Raw genomic sequence first — 12783 nt, 5'->3', positions numbered from 1 at the left:
ATTAAACAAGGTATGCCTGTACCTAGAGGTGCAATTGCTAGATCGTATGGTAAGACTATGTTTAGCTTTGTAAAAAACTGCCAAACTGTCTTCCAAAGGGCTGTACCAGTTTGCATTCCCATCACCAATGAAGGAGCATTCCTGTTACTCCACACCCTTGCCAGCAATTTGTATTGTTAGTTACCTGGATCTTAGTCATCCTAATAGCCATGTAGTAGTATCTTGTTACTACTTGGGATTTAATTTGTAAACCCCAAGTGACAAATGATATTGAACTCTTTTAATGCACTTATTTGCCACCTACATATTATCTTCGGAGATGTGTTCACATCTTTTGAACATGCTTTAATTGGGTTGTTTGCATTCTTATTTTTGAATTTTAAAAGTTCTTTTGATATTTTGGATGCAAGTTCTTTTTCAAATATGTGTTTTGCAAATATTTTCTCCCAGTCTATGGTTTTTCTTTTGATTCTCTTAACAGTATCTTTCCCAAAGCAGAAGTTTTTAATTTTAATAAAGTTCAATGTATCAACTTTTTCTTTCACAAATCATCCTTTTGGTGTATCTAAAAAATTTATCATGAAACCCAAGGACATCTAGATGTTTTCCTTTGTTATTGTCCAGAACTTTTATACTTTTATGTTCTACATCTAGGTCTATGATTCATTTTGAGTTAATTTCATGAAATGTGTAAAGTCTTGCATATGGATGTCCAATTGTTCAAGAACCATTTTTGAAAATACTGTCCTTTCTCCATTTAACTGCATTTACTTCTTTGTCAAAGATCAGTGACTATATTTGTGCAGGTCTATTTCTGGGCACTCAAATCTGTTTCATTGATCTATATGTCTATTCTTTTGCCAAAACTATGCTGTCTTAATTATTGTAGATTTATAGGAAATCTAGAAATTGGGTATTGTGATTCCTCCAACTTTCTTCTTCTCCTCCTCCTTCTTATACTTCTTCTTTTTCAGTATTACATTGGCTATTCTAGGTCTTTTACTTTTCCATATTAATTTTAGAATTAGTTTCTCAATGATTGCAAAATGTTGATTGGAATTTCAATGAATCTATAGATTAAGTTAGGAAGAATTAGTATCTTAACACTACTGAGTCTTCCAATCCATGAGTACAGAATATCTATTTAGATTTTCTTGGATTTCTTTCATCAGAGTTTTAGAGTTTTCCACATATAAATTCTGTACATATTTTGTCAGGTTTATACCTAAGTGTTTCTCTTTTTTTTTTTTTTTTTTGGTACAATTGTAAACGGTATTGATTGTTGAATTTCAAATTCCAGTTGTTCATTTCTGGTATATAGGAAATCAGTTGACTTTGTATAGTTATTTGTGTCCTGTGACCTTGCTATACTCACTTATTAGTTCCAGAATGGTTGTTGTTGTTGATTTGAGGGGATTTTCCACATTGACAACCATACCATCTGAAAACAAAGTCAGTTTCATGTCTTCCTTCCTAATTTGTATACTTTTTATTTCCTTTCCTTGTCTTAGTGAACTAAGTAGGACTCTCAGTACAGTGGTAAACAGAAGTGGTGAGAGGACATCCTTAGTTTGTAACTGATCTTAGAGAAAAGGCATCCAGTTTCTCACATTATGATATTAGCTGTAGGTTTTTTGTAGATATTCTTTATCAAGTTGTGAGACTTATCCTTTATTCCTAAGATATACATTTTTTATATTCTTTCAAACTGTTTTATTTCCTCAAGTTCTAATAATCCTGCTATTTGTGGAATCACCTGACATTTGCTCATGGTTGATCATTTCCTTTTGTGCTTTGTAGTTTTGATTATGAAAGTTTTGTTTTGTTTTTCTGTGGAATTCCTGTCGTCTGCTCACAAAGACGCACCCACATAGAAGTGATAAAGACCAGCATGTCAATCACTGAATTCACTTAAATACATTCAGATTCCCTGAGCAGAATTTGGAAGCAAGTAACTGGTTCACTCTTTAATATTCTTTTAAAATCTTCTATCATTTCATGCACTTGGGGGACAAAGTTGGGCGGTCAATAACAGACCTGGATACAGTTTCCTATTCAGCTTTTTGGCTAGTTATACAATCTTGGCCAGTTTCTTTAATTTCAAAGGTCGTTAATCTTAACATTTCTCTCTATAAAAATTAAAAATGGTGACATTCACAATTTCTTTTTGCTCAGAGAAGTTTAGAAAAGACTCAATATCTTAAGTTATCAATCTGTGAACTCCTTGAATAGTGTTGTGAATAGATTCTAAGGTAGCCCCTGATCCCCACCTCCTGATGTTCATGCCTTTGTGTAAGCCCTGCTTTGTGAGTGTGGGTGGTTCCTGTGAATTGTGTCTAACAAACAATATACCACAATTGATAGGATGTCACTCCTGTGATTATGTTCTGTTATATGGCAAAGGTGCCGTGATGTCAGTCTGGTTACGTTGCATTATTTAGGTCTCTGTCTTGCTTGCAGTATCTCTTTCTCTCTGTTGCTGGGTTTTAATAAGCAAGTTGCAATGAAACCTATGGCCACAAGGAATGCTTCTGACAACAACCTGAGGGATTGTGGTAGGAAATCCTTCCCCAATAAAGCCTGCAGATGCGAACTCAGTCCTGGGTGACACCGTGATTGCTGCTTTGTGAGACACTGAGGAGACCCAGGTAAGCTTTGCCCATACACCTGACCCACACTTTGAGATAATAAATATGTTTTAAGCCTCTATGTTTGCAGTAATTTGTCAAACAACAACAGAAAGCTAATACAAGTGCAAAGCTTCAATTAAGTAGGTAATGCCTCTTAAGAACCGCAAAGAGGTAGGTGTTAAGAGGTCACCCAGATTTTTTTAATCTTCTTTTAAAACAACCATTTCATTTAAAGTAAGTAAGTAAAGGGAGAGAGAGACAGAGAGCAGAAAGTTCTGACACTGAAGAATAGCATTCTTTATTTCAAAAAGGTGTCAAATTTTTATTTTATTGCCCATAGTTCTGTAAGGAAATGGATATAAAGCACCAATAATTTTGTGATCTGAAGGATAGTATAGTTGTTATGTATTATTTACTGTGCTTAGATTGTATACATCCATAAATATTTATACTTTATGATTAGTCACACAAACTGTGTCCAAGTTTGACTTTCAGTTCAAACTGGGATTTTTAATACTGTTTGTATCATGCAACTAAGATATAAAAGAATTGAAAAGTAGAAAGTAATAAATAAAAGTTCATTTAAAAAAATATGGTTCCAACCTGTTTGACATGATGGTGTTCCTTTTAGTCACATGACAGAGTAATTCACAATAGGCTTGATTCAAATTTGGCTTATCAATCAATGCCATACTAGAAAAATGCATTTTCATAACAAATTATCAATTAATAAGTTCACCAACATTACATATTTGACAACTTTGGGGTTAAAAAAAACTCTTCATTTTTCTTTTCCCAGTAAATTACAGCAAAGTGAGTCACTGTGGTCATTGTGCACCAGAAAATTAGAGAAATGAAATCTTCTAAAGCCCCACTGAGGTCAGATTCAGTCTTAAAAGCTGTGCTATGAGAAATTTACCCACATTTCCACTAAACAAGAGTTTTCATACAACTTGTGAACACACAAAACATGACATACCCTTACTTCCTGTACTTTGGCTAAAAAGTGCTTAACTTTTTTTCCTGAACATGTCTAATTCTTGACTCTAATTCTGCTCATCACAGACTACAGCAAAACATGCTGTGTGCTTCTTCCCTGTACCATTTTGGGTTTGATGTTTACTGTAAGAAAGTATTACACTGTATTTAACACTTAAAACCACAGAAAAGCAAATGACATATTGTCTGCTTTTCCAGATGAACTGTGGTAGTTCTTGAAACATTGTTCACATTGTAGAAGACTTTAAAGTCATCTTTCCTCAAATAAATGTGATATTTCTTTCCCCTTGACTTGGTGAAATAGGATTAACAGATAATGCTGCATTCATGTAAGCAGATCTTTAACATGATAATTCTAGCCTACGATGAGAAATAAGCAGTATCAATCAAATCACAATTGATTTGCAAGCCCTTGTTGAAAATAAATGTATTGTTAACCATGCAGTTATTAATGTGCTTATATCTGAAAACTTGCTTGTGGAAGCGAGAAGGAAGAGTCACCCTAAATATATGTTTGTTTTCCTATTTACCAAATAGGAATGTTTTTTTCCTATTTACAATATCCTTATTCATGCGATATCTACAATTGCGCATTTTAAATTTTCCTGGGATTGGGGCAGGAGGTAGTCCTGTGGTGATAACTACACAGAACCAGCAAAAGGGTAAGCAATATCTAGAGAGACTAAGCGGGTAAGCTAGAGCTGGGAAGAACTGGCTTCCAATATCAGCACTGCCACTGACCATGGGAACTTCTCCCAATACCTGCTTCCTTATCTGTATGCCTAACATCTCTCTACAGGGTTATTTCCAGGATCACATGGAAAGCATCTATAACCTATTATGCATTCAGTAAATGATGGACAAGATTGTTATTGTTCCTGTGAAAGCTCTGCTTTTCACATGAATGATTCTCAAGCAGAGCCCACTGGATACTTCTGAATTCAGAGACTTAATAGGAAGCAGATCTCAATTAGAAATCTTTTTCTATTTTATTTTATTATTTATTTCTTACCCTACAAGCTTCCTTACCTTCACTTCTTTTTTTTTCTCTCAAAATGACTCACTCTTTATTCAGTTTATTTAAGTGTTTAAGTGTATCAGTTGTGCTCAAAGTCAACTATCACACACACACACACACACACACACACACAATTTAAAATCAGTAAGGACTATTTATTGCATTGTCCAGATTATCTACCCTAGAATATAGGTAATGAGCAGCTTTATCACCACAACAGAGAAATCATGGACTTTAATGGGTATTGAATAAAAATATGATTGAAAGGCTAGAAGTAATGTGATACTAACATAACTAATAAACAAAAGAGTGCTGAGGCAATAACTATTTGGAATATATAATATAAAGTGAGGAGTAATGTGGAAAAAAATCTATAGGAGGAAAATACTTTTCCTGACTAATTTTTCAAATTTTAGACATTTGTTCAAAAAAATCACAAGGCTGTAGGATCTTGAGAGTGCTAGACTTGTCATCAATGTTTAGGCAGAACAAAAGTTGAATTAGGTAAGAATGACATCCTCATCTATTTTGTTTAGGCTACCAATAAAAAAGGACTTATTATAGTCTTCCTTAGCACCCATCTTAGATAACATCTTTCCATAGATCTCATAAAGTTTAAACCCCCATATTAAATCTTATACTTCCTGATTTATTGTCATTGTGGATGTAAAAAAGGGCTGATGATCATCTTTGTTTATAATCTTTCATAGATTTGAACAGAAACATTCAAAATTGCCTATTAATAAGCCCCCCCAAAGGCTACTGAGCTTAAGCAAATATAAAGTTTTGTAACCTACCAATTAACCTACAGAAGGTATTCCAAATAATTATATTCTGTCACTTTCTTATTCACACTTGACTCCAAAAAGTGCTCAACTTTTCACATGAATAATCTAGAAAATAAATTTTACTCTTGCCTTCACAGGCAGCATTAAAATGAGCAGGCACTTGTGTTAATTTGTTATATTTTCTAATTTATTACTTAATTTTCCTACTGCCTGCTTAGAACTTGAGTTGTTCTGGTTAAAAAAATGATTGAAGGAGCAAACATAATGATACAAAAATTTAAATAAAGTTCACTATTGCCGTGAAATGGGATGTCAGTTTTGCAAGCCATCTTCACTTTCCCACTAAGCTGGGTGGAGTTGGTCTAAATGAATCTGAAGATATTTATGAAATAAGCTAATATGAAAGGGCACTACAACCCATTAAAAGCGACTCTCTTCCTCTTCCACAGCACGGTGAAGGCCAGGGATGAATTTTAAGAGCTGTTTCCGGACACTTCCCCTTCTGCTTTTCCTGGGCAGGGTCCCAAACATGCTTGAGAAGTTGCCTTCCCACAAGGGAGACATGGACCCACTACTAGCAGAACTAATGCTCTGGTTCCTCCTCGAAGAACACCTCTTCAGAAAATCATCCCCATCCTTGAGGACAAAACACTCATCATCTGTGCTTGTCTGCCGGCTGAAGGCTTCCCTGCTCGAGTCTTCAGACACACATGTCTGGTACCCATCCTCACTGTCTATCGTCATGGAGCTCAGGCAGCTCTTACAGCTGCTCTCACTGGATAATCGACTCCGGTCCAGGAGAGCTGAACCAGGCAGCGGTCCAAACAAAGCTGAATCATCTATGTCCATATTTTCCAAACTTGGGCAGTTAGCTGCATCACCTAGAAAGCAGAAAACAAAGCCTACTATGAAATGGATCTGAGCATCACCCCTTACAAGTAAATACACCAAATTTCCCTTTGAAGGGCACAAGAAAGAGTAAGGGTAAATAATACTTTTCACTAAACTTTCACTTGCATGAGTAAGTAACCGTTCATGAGACCATTCAATAAACCTTATAGTACGATTTTTCAAACTATCTGTTCATGAACTAGTTTCCAGGTAAAAGGGTTCCATGGTGACAAAAATGGTAATGCTAGATTAAATAAATTGAAACAAGATTCTTCATATGAGAACAGTTCAACTCATCTAACAGTATGCCAGTGTGACTTATGAATTTCCAAAAGAATCATTTCTTATATTGAAGTGACCATGCCACCTTTTATTAAAATTATCATAGAAATGGGCTCCAAAGAATATACTTGGGGAAATGCCTCTTATGGATTTTCTCTATTTTAGTTCTTCTGATTTTTAGTTACTATCTTTTTTTAATAATTGTAAAATTATTATAACATCACTTGAAGTGTATGGGAAACACAGTTATAAAACCTGCCCCTGTAGGCTGATTATTAGAGAATTCAAAGATGTTTAAAACAGAAAGGATATCTTCCAGCCTTGATATGCCCAGTTGATTCTTAGAAAATCCTTTAATACTTAAATGCTTTGAAATGGTAGTGTACCCAGAAAACATCCCTGTCCTAAAATAAGTAATAATTCATTTGAAGAAACTGAATGTTATCTGCTTAGCTGAATTTCTTCATCAACCTTTTATAACCTACATCTGGGCTCTCCAAACTCAAATTTTAATCTCACACCAACAGCCTGTTCATATCCCACTTGTTTCTGTACTATTTGAGTTGGTTAGTATGCTGTTAAAAGAAAGGAGATTATTTGTAATACTAGCATGAGAAAAACATCATTAGAAGATGACTTTGCTTCAGGAAAAGTAATAGAACATTACACACTCAGAAATTGTTTTATTTTGTGCTGATAATCTCTACTTCTGCTCTCCTTTGTCCTTGGTTGACACTATAAAAAGAGACTGTTTATTTTTCCATTTGATCTGCAAGGTTGAGTAGGGCCAGCCCTGTGGTGACTCATTATAATGCTTTCCTTTTTGTTAACAAAACCTATTTTATTTCATCTCCCAACAAGTTGATGAATTTCTTTTGATTGGCGAGCAATTGGCTTGTAGAAACTCATGCCCTGGATATTTATTGTAGGTCTAGAAAAAGTAAGCTAAAGAACTCCTTCAATCTCTCAAAAAATATGTACAACAATGACCTATGAAAAGTCAAACTCCTTGATTCTGAACTAAGGATCGTGTCTATACAAGGCCACTTCCATAAAGCCATAGAACTGCCTACACTTACCAGACCAAACCCCATCTCCACTCCAGGATGCTCCAGAAGTAGAGGCAAAGATATTCCAAACACCCTCAAGCCTACAGAAATCCAGGAAGTGGCCAGAAATGTGTGCCTCTGTCTGGTTAGCAAACTTCAGACCCCCCAACAAAGCCTGCTATATGTTTTTAAGAGTATTAATTTAGAAACACAGAAAAGAGAAGTAACTCATACATGTTTCATTTTTTGAAAAAAATAGAACTTCAACACAAGCCTCTAAGCCATAAATTAGTGCCTAATTAAGAACTAAATGTATCCTTCTTCTGTAAACAGATTATCACTTTTAACAAACAGATATTCTAAGGTTATAAATAGAGACGTTAGCTCTGTGTTATCTGAAGAAGATACAACCTATATTTCACACCCACACAGTTAGTGGTTTCAGTGAATTATTTGTATCTACAAGTTCATTCCTCAGGTTATACCAGTCACATGGCAAATGCCAAGTCAACAAATTTTAAACTCAACCATTCTTTTCAGAATGTACACAACAGCAAGAGCCATGCATTTACTGTTATAACGATCCTTCATATTTCTGTTTTGGATTTGAGGGCCATGAAGAAGGATTTCTCTGCATTACTGTAACTTACACAATTTGAGCAAATAATAGGAGCTCCACCCAAGAAGCATGTTACCATTCCCAGCTTCAAGAGTTTCTGAGAACTACCCAGCCCCTGAACCGTAGATATTCTCAGGAATTTAATTCATCTGCTGAAGTAGTAGGAAAATCAGGCAATCATTCATACTACTCTTCTAAAATCCCCAGGTGCCTCTTGAGAGCGAGTGCACACATGCACGTGTGTCCATGTTTTCATGTGCATGTGTTATGTGCATGGAGGGGGGGGTGTGATGATGACTTACCCCTCCTCCAAATACAGTGGTCACTCCAAAAGCCATGCCAAAGAAACACAGACTACTATTCTCAATCCATGCTAGGCAATTTTTTTCTTGTAATGATGATAATCTTAAAACAATTTAGAGGCAGAAATACTGAAAGAATGAAATGTAAGTGTGGTTTCTGAACAGGAAATCACATTTACCATGAAGCAGGCGTTGTTCCTGTAACTGCAGAGATCTGAACTCCACCCATTTTCTCTTCAAGGTTTGCTGAGAAAGAAGAAGAAAAGTGCTAATTATTTGGAAACCCCAATGAAGATAGCAATTTACTTCCAGGTGTTGAGATTTGTCATTAATTTTTTTTTCATTTCTTTCTATCACTAACAATCCCTCCCATTCATTTGAAAGATTCTTTTTCTGTATAAAAGCAGAATATTGGGAACACTAATTTCTCAAGAAATAATCTAGTATCACCAACAAGTTGAAACAATGATGTCATTTCAATAGAAACAACAGATAATAGAAACAATGATATTTATATATTTTTTATTTAAAAATATTAGAGAAACAGATTGCTTAGGTTTGTGTCCATTTACTAGCTGTTTCGGCAAGGCTTTACACTCTAGGCTTCTTCCATCAGCAATATGAGAACACCAACAGAACCTAAACCTGGGAATTGTCATGAGGATTAAACGCATTAGTAAATGTAAAATGGTTGGAACAGTGGGTACAGCTTAGTAAATGTTCAAAAAATACCATGATCATTTTGAATGGATACAGAAGATGTGGTATACGTATACAACGAAATATTACTCAGCCATTAAAAAAAGAATGAAATAATGTCATTTGCGGCAACATGGATGGACCTAGAGATTATCATACTAAGTGAAGTACGTCAGACAGGAAAGATAAATACCATACGATGTTACTTATATGTGGAATCTGAAAAATGATACAAATAAACTTATTTACAAAACAGAAACAGACTCACAGACAGAGAAAACAAATTTATGGTTATCAAAGTGGGAACGGGAGGAGGGATAAATTATGAGTATGGGATTAAGAGATACACACCACTATACATAAAATAGTAAACAACAAGGATTTATTGTACAGCATAGGGAACTACATTCAGTGTCTTGTAATAACATGTAATGGAAAAAAATCTGAAAAAATATATATGTATAACTGAATCACTTTGCTGTACACCTGAAACACAATATTGTAAATCAACTATACTTCAATTAAAAAAAAAATACCACCATCATTCTATAAGCCTGGGGCACTAAAATAGTCTTTTCTGCTGGATATCTACTTATTTTCTATACCCAAAAGGAGAAGCTGACTAGTTCTAAAAGGCTTCCTTGGAGGGCTAAACTTAGAACCCTGTAAGCGCCCTGACTTCTTAACTGCTTCCATCCTTGGCTACCCCGCACATGAGAGCAGTGGCCCAGGGAAGGATGAAACGGCTGCTGTAATGGTCACGACTGCACGTGAGGCCTGGCCTAGCCCACAGACTGGAATCAAAAGTCAACCAAGCAGAAAGCAGCTGACAAGGCAAAAAGGCTCCTTCTCCCTCCCCCTCTTTGTTCTTTACTCCACCCCTTCCTTTGCCATTTCAGGTCCCCACAGCAAGTCCAGCAGGTAAGCACAGCTCAGATTTGCCTGGGGACACTTATCCTGAAGGACAGCCAGCCTAGTTGGAAACAAGTGGTCCTTTGTACAAATCAATCTGGAAGGGGCAGATGAAGGCTAAAAAGGAAGAGGGGGAAAAAAAGCACATTTGGAACGGGAAGACTGAAGGAAAAGGAATTTTTACAAGAATGTCATTAAGTGTTTAAGGGGGAAAGTGGCTGGTTCCTCAGTTCAGGGATTGAACAATCACTGGGCAGGATTTTCCAAGCCTTGGTAAGAGTAACATTTAGCAGCAATCATTATGGTTGTCAATATAATATGCAATCAATGAGTCAAAGCCATAAAATACCTGGCTCAGTTAATTTCTTGTCCTTTCTGTACTATAATATAGTCTACCTGGCTATGAGACTGCTGGGCTACCTGAATTACAGCTCTTGTAAACCTGTGGTCACGTGAAGGTCAGAGTTAGGAAACCAGGAAGTACAGAACTAGCAGGGATCTGGCATATATACCAAGCCCTTTTTTCTTTCTTAAAGAGGTTTATCTCTTGCAAGAGAATAGAGTCTAGTTGGGGAGCATAAGGATAGACTGATGCTCAAAACTAATTATAGGGAGAAGAGGAAGTTGTATTTCTGCACTTACTATGCAGAAATACGAAGTTAGAGCTTGCCAAACAGTTTCTGTGAAAGTCAAGGTTTTTAAATGTCAAGTCTGTTGATTTGTCCCAGTCATCTAAGTATGTCGTCACTTAAACCAAGAAAACACCAATGCAAAGAGCAGATGTGTCAAAGTGACTAAGAGTTTTTAGTCTATATTGAAGCTTCCTTATTTTCCTCAGAGTCGGCCTATTATTAATATCACAGTAGTGTATTTGGACAAATCTAACCTCTCACTGTCAGAAGAAAATTAAAGTTCATGTGAGATTTAATCCTACTGGATCACGTCACCTCACTGTGCCTAGCTCAGTGCCTGGTACATAGCAGATGCTCAGTAAATATTGGCTAAACGAATAAATGAAAGGATGGCTTCCTGAAACAACACTCAGCTATCACAGACTGGATATTTTGGTTGAACATATCTTCAACGTTTTCATTCTACATGAGACATATAGCTAAACATTTCCATAGCACTTTACTACTTTTATAGTGCTTTCATGGATAATATGCTGTTTAATTTTTCTAACTGTCCTAAAAAGTTCCAGATTAGAAAATAAAGGTTCAATGTAGCAAAATATTTCCCAAGGGCTACAAACCCAGTAAATATCAGAGCTGGGTTAAAAAGTAGGTCCCTCAGCCCACTAGATGTGCTGTTTTCATGTTAAACATTTGAATCATAGGACATAAGAAAGGGAATCCCTGAAAACACAGCTCAGAAGGCACCACTGTTTCTAAAGAAGAGGTTATGGCCCCACAAAGAGTCTTTGAGGGACACAATGCACACGTAGGATGCACAAACTAAATGTCACTGTGTAAAGGGGAAGCCAACCTGACTCTGGTTAATAGGTCAGACCCAGACATTTCTGGCTCAAGAGATGAGCTGGAAATCTCATAATTCCAAGATTAGAAAAGGAACAGAAGTGAAAGAAAGTGAGCAGAAATGAACCCAAAAGTCTTCTGGACCTGGAGAAAAAGAAAGAGGTCACAAGGAAATTAGACCCTATGGCGATAGTTTAAATGCAATTATGTGAGGCAGAGACAAAGACAAGTTTCCTGCTTGAGGGAAGAACCTTGGCTGAAACTCCACCATTGTGAAAAGGAGCTGAGCAAAGCTGTTGAGGGCGACTAAAGCTCATGGAGAGCATGTACCCAGAGAGGCAGGAGCACATAAACGTAGCCTCATGACCTGAACTGAGCAGCACACTGGCCCCCCAGGGAAGGCATCCAAGCTGCCAGACGTGGCTTTAGACCGGAAGCCTTGAAGTGCAGAGCACAGGCCACTGCCCAACTCTCACACTGAGTGGAAGGGAGAGGCCCAGGGAAATGGGCAATCCAGACTCCGGAGCTCCACAGAAGTTTAATGATAAGAAAGACAACAAAACTGATAATCAGTACATGGACTCTCTACAAACAAAATAAAAATAGAAAAGTGTTCAAAGACTTTACAATAAGAATATTTACAGTCCTCTGAGAGAGAAATGTGATGTTCCTAAGAACAAGAAATTTGAAACAAAGGAAGAAAAGAACAGATAGACACGAAAAAGAACTATTTGAAAATAAAAAATTAACTTTTAAAACTCAAGAGAAAGAACACATTCTATACAGAACACAGACAACATTACTGAAGATATTACTAAGGAATTCAAAAATAACATAACAGTGAAAAGAATTGAAAAAAAGAATATAGATATAGTAGATGTATACACACATATACGTGTAACTCAATCACTTTGCTGTACACCTGAAATGAACACAATATTGTAAATCGACTATACTTCAATAAAAAATAACATAACAAAAAAAGATAAAGTGATACAAAATCTGAAGTGGTCAGGAAGCATGGAAAGTAAATCAAAAGACTCTGAAATATGTCTAACAAAAATTTCAGAAGATAATCCAGGGAATGATGAGGAAGGTGTATTCAAAAAAGTCAAGCTG

At 36.2% G+C, this 12783-nt stretch overlaps 1 protein-coding gene across 5 annotated transcripts in view; it reads right to left on the bottom strand.

Moving 5' to 3' along the window:
- Nucleotides 1–4851: 4851 nt before the first annotated feature.
- CYTIP (cytohesin 1 interacting protein) overlaps nt 4852–12783 on the bottom strand; it is a 63511-nt gene continuing 55579 nt past the window's right edge. For all 5 annotated transcript variants that reach the window (XM_068543975.1, XM_068543978.1, XM_068543976.1 and 2 more), the window contains 2 exons: nt 8758–8824; nt 4852–6316 (listed from right to left, as the gene is read on the bottom strand). In XM_068543975.1, coding sequence (XP_068400076.1) covers nt 5856–6316; nt 8758–8824 — 528 coding nt within the window. In that variant the 3' untranslated portion in view covers nt 4852–5855. The remainder of the gene's footprint in view (nt 6317–8757; nt 8825–12783) is intronic.

Source organism: Eschrichtius robustus, chromosome 5 (genome assembly GCF_028021215.1).
Source record: "Eschrichtius robustus isolate mEscRob2 chromosome 5, mEscRob2.pri, whole genome shotgun sequence".
Lineage (NCBI taxonomy): Eukaryota > Metazoa > Chordata > Mammalia > Artiodactyla > Eschrichtiidae > Eschrichtius > Eschrichtius robustus.
Note: the sequence above shows the minus strand (reverse complement) of the source record. Positions and strands in the feature narration are given on the sequence as shown.